This window comes from Ammodytes marinus (genome assembly GCF_949987685.1).
Source record: "Ammodytes marinus genome assembly, chromosome: 6".
Taxonomy (NCBI): Eukaryota; Metazoa; Chordata; class Actinopteri; order Uranoscopiformes; family Ammodytidae; genus Ammodytes; species Ammodytes marinus.
Genome location: NC_137235.1, coordinates 6,818,742 through 6,835,627, shown reverse-complemented (window position 1 = coordinate 6,835,627; position 16,886 = coordinate 6,818,742). Strand labels below are relative to the sequence as shown.

General features: G+C 39.1%; 1 protein-coding gene across 2 annotated transcripts; it reads right to left on the bottom strand.

Annotated features, from left to right (window-relative positions):
• Positions 1–3,715: 3,715 nt before the first annotated feature.
• On the bottom strand, positions 3,716–14,488 carry anxa5b (annexin A5b; the record flags this gene model as incomplete). Of its 2 annotated transcripts, XM_080030024.1 has the most annotated exons (13): positions 3,716–4,083; positions 4,170–4,292; positions 4,980–5,038; positions 5,140–5,235; positions 5,325–5,418; positions 6,055–6,105; positions 6,455–6,534; positions 6,610–6,700; positions 6,819–6,932; positions 9,825–9,919; positions 10,354–10,438; positions 14,044–14,088; positions 14,356–14,488. In XM_080030024.1, 12 exons carry the CDS (start codon positions 14,044–14,046, stop codon positions 4,021–4,023), a joined length of 954 nt encoding a protein of 317 aa, XP_079886150.1. In that variant the 3' UTR covers positions 3,716–4,020. The 2 variants fall into 2 exon arrangements, with proteins under 2 accessions (XP_079886150.1, XP_079886149.1); XM_080030023.1 differs by lacking the exons at positions 14,044–14,088; positions 14,356–14,488 and having other exon boundaries at positions 10,354–10,447.
• Positions 14,489–16,886: the final 2,398 nt, after the last annotated feature.

The window sequence follows — 16,886 nt, the reverse complement described above, 5'->3', positions numbered from 1 at the left end:
TGCCAAATTGATGGAGTGCCCCTTTAAATTTCACATTGTACAGTTTTCAGTGACGTGTAAAGCCTTTGAATACTACGGATAAGGACATATGCTCTCAAACTGCCACTTTAACTCCGTTAATATCTTAATAAGGTGCAGAAATCCCTTCAGGAAAAAACACTATTGTTAATAATCGTCAACTAATCGTGATGATATTTAGGTATGTGTGGCCTTTAGCGGCACGTCTCTTCATGTTCTTGCGGTTTGGGAGTCGTTGCTTTACAAACTAAACAAACACCTGAGAAAGCACAAACCTTTCACTCCGCTCCCCAAAGTATTAAAACAACTTCTCTAAAAAGCCCTTTGAGGCTCCAAGCCTTTCAAGTGAATGATGATCCCACAAACAGCAGATCCACCTCCGTCAATGTTTTCTCTCTTGCTCCTCCAGTGTATTCCAGATGAATGAAACAGGTGCAAGCACGTTAATGTGGCCTTCAGACTAATGGTTTGTTTAGTTACTCCTTTAATACAGACATTCTTTGTGAACGCATTTACTTTTCAGAGTTTAAGACTTTGATGTCAAAGCAAAGATGTACGACATGAATCCCACCAAAAAATAAAAGAAGAGCCAAGAAAAGGTGACAAAATGACAAGACACAACTTGATGTTTTGGATTATGGTTGCGCTCAGAAAGAGCTTAATACTTTAGTTCAGTGAAAAGAAATATTTTGCACAACTTGTACGAGCTCCAACAGGTAGAACCACTGACTACCCTTACGATTAAAGGTATTTCCTAAAGAATCATTATTCTCGATAGGAGATTGCACACCTTTTTTAGCACAGCCTCAGAACGCCACCCTGCATTTCACTGCACGTATTTTGTGAGCATTTGACAATTAAAACTGTGCTTTTAAACCAAGTTTGGAACCACCGACCTTAAAGGTCACATAATATGCTAATTTTCAAGTTTAAAATTGTATTTTGGGTTTCAACTGGAAACTGTTTTCCGGCTGTAGTGTCCAAAGAAAACGTTCTAACTCTCCCAGTGCCATTGCTGAATCTCCTCTTTTCAGCCTTCTGATAACCTTTTCATTTCCTACAGTTATATGTGTATTTAGTATTCTGTATCTTGTATCAGGTGTTTTCCAGTAAACCCTCTTACTTGTCTAATCAATCATTTTCCAGTCTTGTTTTTGCGATGCTAGACTACTCCTTTGTTCTCTCATTCTCTGGCCTGCATTGTTTCTCTGCTGTGTTCCAGTCTCAGATCCTGCCACTCCCTCTGTCCCTGCTGTTCCCACAATCACCTGACCTTCTGCACACACCTGTTCCCACTTCCTCCATAGGCTCCACTGCCTGATCCTATCATTCATCTGCCTGACCCTATGGTGTGCTTCAGCCAAGTATTTTAGTCAGTCAGTCCTTTGCTTTGGTGACTGTGCATTTTAACCTGTCCGTGATTTTGGGGAATGCTTGTTGTCAAAATCACTTTTTATCAAAATCAGTGAATATCTCCTCATGATCCGCTACCTGACTGTACTGTGTGTGCACTGAAAAAACATCCAATGTTAATACACAGCCTATAGGCTCTGTAAACGAGCATGTTGCTAACTAGGGCGGGCCCACTTTGTTTACATACAGCCTAGGCTCTGTAAAAATGCAGTGCATGCACAGTATGGACAAGTAGCGGATTGTGACTTTGACAGAAAATTCTTTTGACAACAAGCGTCTTTCAGAATTGCTGACTCCACCTTTAACGGCAGCTCTCATAGGGTTGGAAAAACATACTTGAACTTGAGCTGTTGTGGGCCCTCGGCCATTGTGATAGAGGGGGCTGGGTGTCAAGATGAGTCCACTCAATGCTCCGCTCAGTACTTCAGATGTGACCTACACATGTGAGTGGACACAAGCCCACACACAGACAATCCAAAACACGCGAGGCAGCAGCGTGGGTGGAGTCGGAGGTATTGTTCTTCCTGTGGCACGAGGTGGCCTGACCCCCACACCCTGCTGTTTGGACCTTGTTATTGGCTGCCCCCGTTTCTGGGGCAACAGTCACAGGCATCCCGCTCCCATGAAAAGAATAACAAAGTAGTGTAACAGGAACCTGGGATGACCCCTCCTTGAACCAAACACACACTGAAACAAAACATTCAGTTATAACCGCCTTTCATTTAGTTACAGTCATTGAAGGTCAACCACCACAAGTTCCACTAAATACAATGGAGTCAGTGGCGTCATTTGAATCAGGGCTTAAAACGTTTTACTTTCTTTCAAGTAACATAGTTAAAGTTAATCAGTCACACATTGTTACTGACTCAGGAGCACTCGAGAGCTGTGCAAGCTCACACACTTTAAACAGATGACTGTAAAACTGATCTTCTAAATACTTTTATGTTGAAGTTTTCAGACAATAAAACAGTGTGGTCTTTGTTTGGCACTGAAGATGATCCTAGTGTTAATCACAATTGAACGGATAGTGATCCTTCCACCATGAGACTCTTTATAAACATGATGAATTAAGAATTCACAGACATTATATATAATTGATCCTCCAGTGAAATCATATCCTGTCCAGATAAAACTGGTGTCCTCCTTTTAATGTTCAGGCATCTGGGCGCTGCCTTATTTTGGAAAACATGATTACTCTAAGGTACAATAACACATTCACTTTCTTAGATTAACATAATTTAGAGCAAACAAATAGATCCTGTCGTGTCTCCAAAGTCTTCTGCTTCCCTCTGTTCATCTTAAGACACGACCATGGGTCAAATGTTTTCAAGCTGCATTCACCAAAAGAATGTGTCTGGCAGGTATTATTACATCTGACGCTTCTCATTTTTCATTTGTAGAATATCAGCCTTTGCCATCTAACAGAAGATTCAGAGGCCCGCAGGCTCGACTGAACAGACTACGAAAACCTTTTGTTCTGTCAAACTGTTTGAAGTTTGGGCTTTATATAGTCCTTCATGTTTCTGTGTGAGCTAAGCACTGAATGTAAAGGGGGAGGATTGAATTCACTAAAGCCACATATTCCTAAAGCCTGAAGTATTGTATGTACTGTATGTTTCTAGTATTTGGTTATCATCTGGTAAATGTTGCGTTTTGCTATTCATGCGAGACAGTGAAAGTCTTGGGACGCAAGATACATTTCAGAAACAAATATAATCAAAGTCCTGCATTAGGAATTTTTAAAACTGTATTACATGTATTGAAGTTAGAGCATTCATGATGGAGTAAGCAGTCTTTCAAAAAGCTGAATAAATTCATTATTGAATCGCTAACAATGCATTAATTCAGCAGCATTTAACCATTGTAGCCATGGAGATTATCTAAACTATTAACTTTATGTATAGTTATTATCTGTAACAATGCCTCACATTTGATAAAGTGTTCATGTTTTGTATTTAAAGTCTTAAAACAAACATAAGCAGCTAGTGTTGCTGTAAAATTAATATAGTGGAATACAGAGGTACAACGTATTCAAGTACAATATAGTCAGTACAGAAGTAGTTCCTACCTCTGCCTACTAGCAGTAATGACATGATGTTTAGTGTGGAAACATTCAGGACTTCAGCTCCCTCTAGTGGCTAACAGAGGCCAGTGCATGTTCTACTGATTCAACACAGGTACAGTACTTGAACATTGTGTACTTTACGACAGGATGTAGTACTGAAACCATAGATAGCATATAAAAGACTGAAACATGCCAGAGACAAGAAAAACACTATTTTACTTCATCAGCTGAACTGTTTATTATTGCATTTATTGTGACTGCCATACAAAGTGCAAACAATACAATTATTAAATTGCATTTATTTTGTAAATGTAGCTGTTAAAACTTTGGCATAACAAATTAATGATATACAAATAGTCATATTGAAGATATTAGATATTAAAAGCTGCAATTATTTGGACAAAACGTTAGCTACCTTTCAAAGACGTTATTTGGAATCATAGTATAAAAGACCTGATGTGGCCATGGAAGTTTATGAAGAGGCACTTCAGGAGTGGTTCCGGTTTGATAACTTGTTGCTACGGTTATGCGTCATCTCCACCACAGAGCAACAGTAAGGCCTTTCGGTAGTCACCATTGGTGTCTCCCTGCAACACAAAACACAAGAAAAAGATAAGCTGCCGCACAGACTGAGTGAGTGAGTGAGTGAGTGAGTGAGTGAGTGAGCATGTACCTTGATTGTTTTAAACAGAGAGGCTGCAAACAGTCTCCTGTACTCAGTTCTGATGTCCATCAGGTCCACCTCACTGCGTGTCACCATCACTCTGATCAGGGTGTCGTCATCAGTTCCTGCACCCTGTAACCAACACAAACATTTGACAACTGTGACATGGAAATGACGACACTAACTTTGGGGCGCAAGCACTTTTTCCTCAATATAACGTCTCAAGATCACCATAATCAAATTGTAATAAATTAAGCTTATGTTATGACAATTGTTGAACATTGTGCTAAATAAGCATGTCCCACATACGCACAGCACAATATTAACATGTCATGACATGCCACAAACATCCTGGCCAAAAAAAACTGCAATTCCTGTTATTAGTCCCCTAATCATCAAAAAAAACTTCTGAAATGACTTTAGGAGGGTACTTAGCCATACATTTAGTTATTGCTTCATTGCTTTTTGTGGGGGATACAATGTACAAATCGAGCATTCAGCCATGGTGACACGTTTAGGATTTTGTAAAAAGGAAAGATGCAGCGCCCCCTTGTGGCAATTCAAAATAAAAATCAGGAAATCACTATAGGACTGTACATTTATGAGCTAGACAGCTTTTCAAGGCACTCTTGAAATAATATTCACATTTATCCTGATTAACAACAATATATAACGGAAAATCCCCCAAGATCAACATATCGTCTCTGAAAGAACTATTCACAACCAATAAAAAAGTTGGATATTGCTGGCATTACAATGTGGCATTTCAACTGACTTTACAGTGGTTAAACATGGTTGTCCCTTTCTTTGTGGCCTTACCTTCATTGCATAGTGCAGAGTCTCTGCAAAGTAGATTGGAACGCTCCTGGCACACTTCACTTTAAAAAGACAAAACACAGTAATTGTGTCAATATTAGTCAACAACAAGTAAATATCTTTTCAGGAAGCTGTAGTACTGAGTAGTTGTGTAGTTTCATACCGACTGCAAGAAGCAGATCCCTCAGGGGCCCAGAGGTTTCCCTCTTAATGCTCTCCTCCATCTCGTATCCAGCCAGCTTCATGTACGCATCAAACACTGAAACACACAAGCTGAGAATAAGACTGATGCTGCAAAAAGGATTACATTCATGCTGCAACAATAAGCTCTGAGACACACAGACAAACCTTTCCTAAGATGTTCTGGGCTGCGGTTTCCCAGAATGGTGACAAACGACTGTTCGTCAGTGCCAAACTTCGCCTCGCCTGCTTTGAAGAGGGCCTACCACCACAGAAACAAAAAGTACACTTGACACGTTGTTTGGGTTTTAAATTCAGAAAATGCAACAGAAAAAATAAATAAAAAGCAAATTGGCAGAAGAACTTCAGGAAAATTGTTTACTCATACAAAAACACATTTACATTATTTGTCTCCTTTATTCTTCAATTGAAAGACTTAAGGCAAGACACTTTTATTTATAAAGCACAATTCAGACACAAGGCTATTCATAGTGCTTTAAAAATTGGCTTTAAAATTAGACAGAAAAACATTTTAATTTAGATAGAAAAAAAATCTAAAAATTAAAAAAGGCAGACAAATTGTTAAGAATTAAAATCGTTTAAAAGACAGTAAAAACAAGCAAATAAAGATACAGGTTATGAAGCAAACAGAAAAGTCAACGCCCCTCATGCCATATTTAAAGGGAATATTACACGCTCCATCCACTAGAGGGCATCATAACATCATTAAAGATTAACTCTACACCTCCAAAAACACACACACACACACACACACACACACAAACAAACAAACACACACACACACACAATATTCATGCACCCACAGACCAAAATACAAAGACACCATTGATGGATAGAGAAGGAATATTTATCAACCAGAAATAAACAGCAGACCCACCTCAGCATCGCTCTGGATGTTTCCCTGCTGGATCCCCGTCGGCCTGTTCGCCTGAGGAGAGAGAGAAGAGATTTAGTGGGTAGATCTGCTCCTTCTACTAGTCTCTAATGGCAGAGATGTTGCACATGAAACCACAATTACACACGGCACATCCCCCGGATACATTGTGCAACAAGCGCAGAATGTGACAAAACCGCCAAAATCAGACTTCTCATATTTTAGAAATGACTAAATGATTTCTGTTGCGAATCAACAGACTGACACATTGAAAACCGCTTCAAATCTGTATTCTATGATGTAAAATCATCTGATAAAAATAAACATAGTAAATAAGTTTTATAATCTTAGAGTAGAGTAGAGTAGAGTAGAGTAGAGTAGAGTAGAGTAGAGTAGAGTATACCTGCAGCAGAATAACCAGAAGTCTCTGGAAGTGTCCTGAAGTGTCACCTGTAACGTCCTTCTCCAGGTCGGCATCATAGTCTGAGAAACACATTTAAATTTTTTCTTGAAACCTTGATCTCAAAATGAGTGAGTGAGTGAGTGTTTGTTTGTTACCTTTTTTGTAAGCAGCGATGATTTCCTTCACCTGCTGAGGCGTTCTGGAGGCGAGGATCTCCACCAGGACCTTCTCATCGGTTCCTGCCCCCTACAGGCCAAAGGGGAAATGACATTCAGATTCAGTTTCCAGCTGATCTGAACGCTAAACATTTCTTCAGTACTTTAAGAGTCTTTATTGATTTAATAGCAGCCGCTGCAGCACCTACCTTGATGGCATCGCGGAGTGCCTTCACATCATACGCGAGGGGTGGAGTCATCAAACCCACGATCACGTCCTCAAACTTTCCACCCAGCTCCCCCTTCAGGTCACCTATCAGATCCTGACATGACATGAGACACAACATGTTTTTGAATAAGTTCTGAAGATGCTGCATGAATGAATCCTGTGTTGTCTGGTTGTTGTGTGAAATTGTAATCCTGATGTGTCACATTAATAGCCTGGCATTCCCAGACCTGCCACCAGGCGCTGGCAAATTAAATTTGCTGCGCCTGTTGGTCTGGAAACTCTCCGTTGAAGCTTTTTAAAAAAAGACCAGAAATCTGGGCTCACGGTTCAATTGGTTCTATCTAATATGGGCGCGCCAGAGCCCTTTGTATGGTGCTCTGGGGAGGATGTAACCGGATGACGACAGTGACGTGCATGCGACGTCGAAGCCGTGATAGTAAACATCAAAGATGGCTGCGGATATGTTGTTTGAGTTTGAGACTGCTTTGGCCTCGGCCCTTTACGATTTGGAAGACGGCACTCAAATCTTTCATTAGCAAGTAAGTGGAATGTTCTGTTTTGCCGACCGACCACGGCAAACGTTTAATTTAACAGTTTAACAGCTGTTCGCTAAACGAACGGGGCTTACGTCACCTTGTGCATCGCTCTGATTGGTTGTAGTGCTATCCAACTGCGTGCAGTGGCATTTGAAATGCACGAGTAGGAGCCGCCCCTTGAGTTGGAAATTACTATTGATCGTGGCCAGACCCTCTATCGTTCAAGATATCAGGGTCTGGATTTCCAGGCTAATGGTATACAGCAGGGGTATTCAACTAAAATTCAAATAGGTACAGTTAGAGAAAATGTCCTCAAGCAAAGGTCCGGAACATCATAATGTCTAACTTGCGTTATGATTCAGTGTGATAGTGAAGTAGCCTAGTAGTTGTATCAACGTCTGCATGTAATTAACAACTGACTGTCAGATCAATATAGAAAGAACAATTCAAAAACATTTCAACAATATTTATTCTCACTTTTAAATAATTATAGATATATAATACTGAAGATATATGTATTATTTAAGTGACTCAACTGAAACTAATCTCTTCATAGAGAAGGGCTGCATTTAAAAATAAAATTGTGAAAATAAATATAATAATAATCTTAAAATAAAGATAAAATATATAATTCATTTTTGAAAAATTAAATAATTTTGAGAAATATTTTCAATGTATCATTTCTAAACTTCACTATACCTACTATGTTTGTTTAACATAGTAATCTCCCACTTTGTCTAATACTGGATTTTTATTTTGCAATTTTTAAAAGCTCTGAAAAAGTGACATGTCAGAAACTAAACCCCTGTAGGAGGGTCTGGGGGTTTCCCCCCCAGTAATTTTTTTTTGTGTTTTTAGAATGTAAATCGGAGCATTCTGGTGCAAATAATAAAAGAAAAGGTCAACATTTAATATAGTTAAGATGAATAGAAAAATTAACAAAACAACATAACTTGCTAGCAGCCAGATAACTGGACTGAGGGACGGATGACCACTAGCTTTCGCTAATGTTAGTGGGGGCTACTGCCAAATATCTTGCTAAAAAATTAACCTGTATTTATAAATTCTGCCATTACTAAGAATATGTAAAACTTAAAATGTAGATAATTGAAACTACATACAAATTTTTTTTTTAAATAATGTTTTTCCTGTTGCTGTTGTGGGCAGTAGATGCAGTGCTGCTGGCGATTGGTGATTATGTCAATCTTATGTCTGTGTCATTCACACATAGGTCTACATCAGGGTAATAGAGAGTCCACATGATTGCACCTTGACCGGTTTTCACCAGTCTTACAAAAGGGGAAAAAACCATAGATAGTAAATAATAGGAAAAAACTCAGCTGTTGATCGCTCGTTAACTCGCTCGTGACACACGAAGCCGGTGAGCGAGCGGGCAAGCAAGAGAGAAAGCTGTCTCTCACTCTCCTCCCGCTGTCTTTCTCACTCTAATCTGACTTATTTCGCTGAAATTCTCGTAATTCTTGCACTTCTCTCTGTCATCTCTCGCATGATAGCTCACTGTCTCTTTGTCTGTGAGCCAGCCTGAGCCGGGAATGCACAGATTCGATTGGCTGCCTGAGTAGCAGGAGGCGGGATGGCTTAACTCGAAAGCATTTCCTGATTCGCTAAACCAGTACCGTAAAGTCTAGAAAAGCTGCGCCGGTCAAAATAGAAGCGCCCCGTCAAAATTTTAAATACTTAAATAATTGATTGACTACAGGTCCGGGTCCGTATAGGACGGCGTCTGGGTCCGGACCCGGACCGCGGTCCGCCTGTTGGTGACCCCCGGTATACAGTATACAATACAAAAGTTGACTGTCGAGATGAAGCTTTGATGCTGTCTGTGTTCACTGGGTATAAAGGCCTCAGTTTGCTTCAAAGCATGAGCTCATGAAATCGCCTAACGCCATCTAAAACTTGTTTTTTTTCCCACAGTGGATTTGTGGGGTTCGACAATCCGGCAGCAACTTGCCAGGTTTGAAAGTAGGCAGGATTTAATCCCTTCTCTCAAGCCCTTACGCCTCTTTTAATGTGGGAAACCTCAAATGCTTTTGAGGAGAGAGAGACTGTCAAAATAGTGTGACTAGTATTAGTTCAAGGATAGTCCCAGGTTCAGCTCAATGATGGCTTAATTAGCAACAGTTAATAATGCACAGAGGGAAAAACGATGAGGAAAAAAGCTAAGCTAACCTGCTGCTATCTTGGGCTTCATTTTTACCATATAAATTGCTATCAATCTTCTCATCCAACTCTTGGCAAGAACACAAGTGTATTTCCCAAATGTCAAACTATTTTTGTGTGCTTGCTGTTTGTCCAATTTAGTTTTGATTTCATAACTGTCCACAGGTGAAAACATGCTATATCAGTTCATTTGAAGCATACTGAAGCCTTTGTTTTCATGTAACATGCGTGGTCATGTGTTTAACAGCTGTTAAGGTTGTCCAACTAACCCTTCCAAACAGAGTCTTGTAGGTGGCCTTGATCTCCTGCCTCTGGTTGTTGCTGCGAGCCGTCAACAGCTGCAAGATGGCATCCTCATCGGTCCCTACGGCAACAAGCACCATGGTTACTCAGTTAAGCAGGTACAAGGCATAACAAAACAGTGAGCATGCTCTGACTAAGGGACACTCTTGGTTACAACTGTTCCAGCCACATAATTACAGCCCTCAGCCTTCAGTCAGCTGATGTGTTTGCTCACATGGACTCGGGTTTCATCCCCTATGACTCACTGCCCTGTGGGTGGAGCGCCGCACAGACAGACAGCAGTGATGACTGGAGAAATGATTTACATTACTATTTGAGTTGTAGTACTGACTGACACACCTTCAACCTATCAGATTACACTGTGCTCTTTGACAGCAGATGTGCAGACAGACAGACAGACAGACAGACAGACAGACAGACAGACAGACAGACAGACAGACAGACAGACAGACAGACAGACAGACAGACAGACAGACAGACAGACGAGCATCTTACCCAGCCCCTTCATGGCCTTGCGCAGAACCTCAGCATCTGCACTGGCTTTGAAGTTTCCACTGGCTTTCACGGTTCCTCTGTTGGCCTGCAACATAGAAGAAATGGACAGAGCAGGGTTATTTATGGTGTAGGTTTTCCTCAGTTATGTCTTTCTTTCTAGAAAGGAAAAAAATACTTTTTAGGTAGGCTGATATCCCTATGGACACTCTTCTATAATAGCCTATGTTTTGGTACACTGCAGCAGACGTGTGTCCAGCCGTGTGTTGTTTCTCTCTGGCTTCTCTGCAGCGGCGGTGAGAGACGGCAGCCTGAGCACTAAACTGAATAGGGCGCCTAATCAAACATAATACTATTGGTAATCCTACTGTATTGTTACTTATTGTCAATGCAGTACGAGTTAGATGTAAGCGCGTCATTGGGTGTCTGTACATGGTGCTGATGATGTAAGCGTTCAATTGCCAAGTCCTCACCTAAAGAAAAGTGTCAGTTTACCTGATTTGCATACAAGTAAACCAGCTTGAGACCACTAGAAACCAAACCAAGCTGATTAAATACATATCTTTGTTTCAATCAATCTCATCCATTAATTGTAAAAAGCTGTTAACAGGCAGAACCATTTATTTAGATTTTTCTTGCATTTTTTATGTCTAATTGTCCTTGAATGATTGGCAAACTTAAATAATAAACAACAAATCATTGTGGATGTAGGTTTAATCAACTTAAAGTGTAAAATGTCTCAAATTCCTTAGCCGTTACCCTTTTATCCTTATAAATCATTGCATGAGAGAACATACAGTCTCTAGAGTCATGCTTAAATACATATAAAATGTATATCTCAGAGTCCTCATTATGTGTGTAAATTCTTCAGAGACTTTAACCTTATTACTCTTTATGCAATCCCATATACTTCTACAAACATTAAACACTGCATGTCAGATGTGTTATGTGCATATGCTCATCAAGGAATTTCCCCCTTTTAGATGCACTAAATGAACTTAATTAGTAACAGACTTACAGCTCCCTACTGTATAATGGAAGTGCACACACTTTTTAAAAACCACTGACTGCATACATTCCTTTCATAACCAGCACATTCCCACATGTTTAAGCCTCTGAAATGCTGCCTACATTTCAGATTTGTTCCACGGATCAAACATGATGGATTAGATTCTTATCCATCCATCTATCTATCTATCTATCTATCTATCAATCTATCTATCACCATCCATCTATCTGAAACTCCCTAAAACTGTAACACAATTACAATGTAATAGCCAAGCCCTAGTAGTTGCTTCTTATTGCCGGGTAAAAGTGAACACAACCAGGATTCTGTCCTGCTCTCTTTAGGAGGGAACGCCCAGAAATGTCCACGCGCTCTCATCCATAAACAAACAGCAGCAGCACAAGCTAAACAAAATCTAATCAGGCTGCATAGACTCAGACACACAGATGACCAGGGACGATATTTAGACAGCCACATCAGGACACAATGAGGAACATGTCCACTGGAATGTTAGGAACATTTTTGGAAATTGTAGCGATAGAGAGCGAGTTCAGACATGACCTAAGGGCAGGGGGCTTGTGTAGGAAGTATGTAGAAATGTAAACAGAGGCCATGTCCGCATGTATCTACGGTAGTGATGTCACAGGGTCTTATCATTCCACTCCTATGTTTACGGAGAGGCTACACAGGCAGCCATGCAATCGGAAGTTCCCCTATTATGTTGTAAAACAGTGGGATTAACTGCTAAGTAAACTATTATTGTCTTTACCGTTGAGATTGGCTGGTAATGTTCCTCTTTCACAGGTTAAAGAATAAGGCCAGCATTATTCTATATATTTCCTTAATTGTCACAGATCCCATAAAAAGATAAAAACTAACCAAACATCTCTATACACCTTCTCTTTCTCACTTCCCCACCATGTTTATGGCTGTAACTTATCTTCAGGACCAACAGGTCATGCACTCTGTGTTGTTCTATTTGGAGAAATGAGCAGTTTTTATTTTAATGTGTTTGAAGTTTTATGTTAATGTCACACTTTGTGGGGATGTCACACTCCATCGGAAGAAAGATGTAAATTATAAATCAGCTTTTATATCATGCAAAGAAATCTACAAAAAGGGAGTGGCTGAAATAACGGGTGACTGGAAGTTACATCCAAATTATTTGAAACTTCAACAGAATTTGAATTCTCTCTAGGATTCTCTCAGTAGGAAAACAGAGGTTTGATCTCAGTTTTTCAAAAATTCTAGCTAAAGTGCCGGCCCAAAGCCCATTGTTCCCTACTGAAGACTGGAACCTTAATCATTTCCTGAAGAACAGATGTGCATTGTAGTCGACTCGTCAATGATACAGAAGTAAATATCTTATTTTCTTGGGAAAAACTGTACTGTGCAGATATTTTATTTGAGAATTTATGAATATATCTTATTTAATTCATATTTTGCAGGACAATTTGTACTCTTTTATTCTTTATGTTTTATTGTATCCACCAGCCAAAACAAAATCCCTTTATGAGAAAACAAACATAGGAAAAAAAAGGTTTCAAATTCTTCAATCTACAAGCATCTACTAGTTTGCAGCTAATGGATGCTGTAGTATTTGTTGGATTGACTCCATAAACGACACAGGCACTTGTTGTTACTTGTTGATATCGATCCATTTGTGGTTGGTTTGGTCTTTTCGCCAAATTACTGACTAACACAAACAAGTTCACATCTGTGACGACTGGTTGACTGAAATATAATTACCCTACGGGAATAAATAAAGTTGTTTGAATTGAAACCTAAGAGAGGTTGGATAGTAACTGGTACGATCAACTTGCGTTGGTTTGGTGTATTCATATTCTGACAGCATGAGAAAGTTCATAGCTTTGACAGTTAGGTTTATAGCCCCATACTAAACTCATTATCATGAATCGTATTGTTTTTTTTGTTTTTTTTTTAATGGTACCATACAACTCCACCCTAGTTAAGGGAATGGAGTCCCCTTTAAGAGAGGGAGGGTGGTTTCAAACTGCAGGCTAGACGGTGGTAATGGGTGTATTAAACAGAAAAAGAGGTGGAGAGACAGAGAGACCCACCCGAATGGAATAGAGCCCACATGAGTCATACACTAAACTTCCAAACTTCCCCAAATGAAACCTCTTTGCAACCCCACAAGCACGCTCACGCACACACACACACACACACACACACTAGATAAACTGGAAAGTTTCCTTAGTAAACGTGTCAATTTTACCAAGTCTGTTAAAATACACTATTTCTTCAACACGTTGCTTTTTGAACTTTGAATAGATGGATGCTGTTTGAAAATAACTTTTATTTATTTTGAGCTGTTCTGGCTCATTTCCAACTTTAACAGAAGAAAGCAGATTCATAGGATTCACTGTTAAACTGACCAAAGTTATCCAAAATGTTACACAACAGTGAGTGAATAGCCCAAATATTAATTTTGTAAACTCTTACCTACATTGAGATAAAAAATCCTACCACATGAGGAAATAAGTGGGCGTCGTCTCGGAGTTCAGAGGGTATAACAAAAATAAGTGAGTCATAAGCCAACATTAGCATAAATAACGGATTGTTGGACTGCTATGATTTTTTTATCACGACTTAATAAAGTCGCCATGTTTCTTTAGTCAGACAGCTGTATAAACTGACAAATAAAACAAGGAAAAGTGACTCACCATTTTGACAGTCTCTGGAGGTTTGTTAAGCAGTAGGGATGAAGTCTGCCGGAGAGAGAAAAACGTTAGACCAGATGTTTCAAACATGTTTTTGTTTTAAATAAATTTGTCTTCTTAGTTTTTAAATGGTACCTGACTTTTTTCCACCCTGCTCCCCAGTCTAGCGAAACGTTACTCTCTCTACTCCTAACGTTCTACCACCGGATATGTCTCAATTTTGTCCCCAGGTAAACCCACTCTCCCCTCTCACCTGGTTGATGCCGATGAACAAGTGAAAACGACAAAGCGACACAAACTCCAGAGGAAACTTACCGCGGAGCTGCAGCTGTCAGACGGTGAACACACAGACCCGGCGGAGAGAGCAGAAGGGAAGAGAAGGAGGCACAGACACAGAAACCCACTCGGAAATACTCTCTGCTGCTGTGCGCGTGAGCGTACGGACGCGCGTGTGACGGCCACACCTCGGTGAGCAAGGACTCTGACACTGCCCTGCTCCTGAAGCATTCTGGGAGTTGGTGTTTTCAGATGCTTCAGTGGTACCAAACATGGAGTTAAAAGTAGAAAGGGGAAAAGTTGAGTTTTGTCTTTTTTTCATTTTGAATGATATTCAACAGAAGTTATTTTCAGCTATATATGCGTATGGACCCACATGTTTAAAAAAAATTGACAAATGACTAAATGTGGCTTGATAGGCTATCTACTGTATCTCCATACAAACCTATTGTTTATTTGCTGCACTCCACAGCAAAATGTACTTCACAACTTCAGAATGCAATTTTGCTAAATAAAAATATATTATAGACTACACAAAGTCATACACCAATTATAGTTTGTGTTTCTATTATTTCTTAAAAAGTAATGTAACTTAGTAAGTGTTTTCTGTAAGTTAAGCAGTTAGCTTTCCCTCAATTATGTGTTGTCTACATTGCTTGCGTTAAGAAAGAGTGGCTTACATTGCAAAATCTAGTCAATAATGTGTGCATGGTCTACTATAGTAAAAATGTTTGAAACATCCAAACTTGACCTATTTCTTAACACCTTCTGTTTGATTAAAGCTGTATTGACAGTTTTTTTTCTCTCAACGGGACAAGTTGAAAACACAATGGCAAAGTTCTTAAGACCAACATGTTAGCAAACAGTCACCTATTTACACATGTATATTGACAACTGCTATATGTCAATATCTTAGTGGGGCTAAAGCTGCTAATAAGCTCTTTAATGTGTTCTCCAACCATAGTTGCAACTCCTGATAGTATGTTTGGTGCTGGGCGGGAGGCATGCAGTGGAAAAGAGGTCAGAAGAGAGCAATGAGACAAGGCTGAGGGTCATACAGGAAGAACAAAGGGGAACGGCAAAGGAGAGTGATCATTTCTGTGGTTTCTCACTGAGAAAGGACCCTTTCACATTGTGCATTTGATCCATTGTTAATAATATATGAAAATTGATGAGTGCAGCTTTAAGGTTAAGCTAACAATGAGCTGACGGACAGCAGGAGAGTGTTTACACTGCACTCAAGTACACATGTTATAGAAAGAATGCAAAGAGCATAAATATCAAGTTTCTTCTTTTAATGAAAATGTCATAAAAAATGTATGAAGCTGCAATGTGTAACAGATTGTATAGAAAAGTTAAGAGACTTGCTCATTAATGTGCTCGTTTTATTCTAGGCTATCATTTGACAACTGTTACTTTAAACCTCACTACATTCATTTCATGACTTTAGGCCATTAGCTACTTTGCATATTTGTATTTTTGATGGTCACAGCCATGGCCACACAGCCATCTTAAGCGATTTCAATTTATATAACTTTTGTTAATGACATTTTTTTTCTGTTTCTCAGCTTCAGACATAGTGGCTAAAAGACAAGTTAAGAATTCGAAGATCATTGAAATGTATCATCATGCATTTGAGCAAAAACAGCTCAGACAATCTTGAAATAAATGTTAAAGTTACAAAAATAAGATCAAGAAAAGAAAGGATGTTTCTTACCACATTCTTCCTTGTGCAGAATAAACTTTCTCTCCTGAGTTATTTGTGAGTTTGATGAGAAAACGTCCGAGTTTATTATCATGAAGTGACTTGTGGCTCAACCCGTTTCACTATTTACTTGAATAAATGACCAAACAACACACACAAGATGATGATGTCTGTCTGTCTTGTTGCTCTATAGACTTTTACCGTCTTTCACATTTACTGTTTACTCAGAGGTCAATGCCCTGCAACTAAACTAAACATAATGTGTTTATTCTGACAATGAAAAAGGTACAACAATACAATGTATATAATATCTTGTGACTTGTTTAAATGTGGAATTGTGTCTGTACTCCGTAGCTGAAAGTATGCCAGAGGAGATACATTTCAAAGCAGGTGAAGTGTTAGAGGATTAGAAGGCTGCTCCCATTGGTTTCCATAAAATATATTTTAAAAAGTCTAACATTTTTTAATGCACAAAAGGACAAGAGGACTTAATTTTGCTATAACTTTTGATAATAATTGTATAACAGTGATGCAATACTGTGTTTGTCCGTTTAATGTTGCAGTTAGTAAAAGTAGAGCTGATTTGAAATACTTTTTTTACTGGCTGAGTAACTCCACTTACAATAATCCACCATGATAAATTGACTTGTATTCAGCATTACTATTTTGAATCTGTTAATTACTCAGTATCTAAAGTTGTAAAATCAATGTGAGGAAAAGACCATTTTTACTCAAGTTCTGTCGTGTGTAGAAATGGGGAAATTAAAGTTAAGTGGTAACTTTTTGCAGTTATATTTTCTCAAGCTTGGTTCATATCATTTATCAAGACTAATACAAATATGCTTTTGTTTCAAACATTAACTTA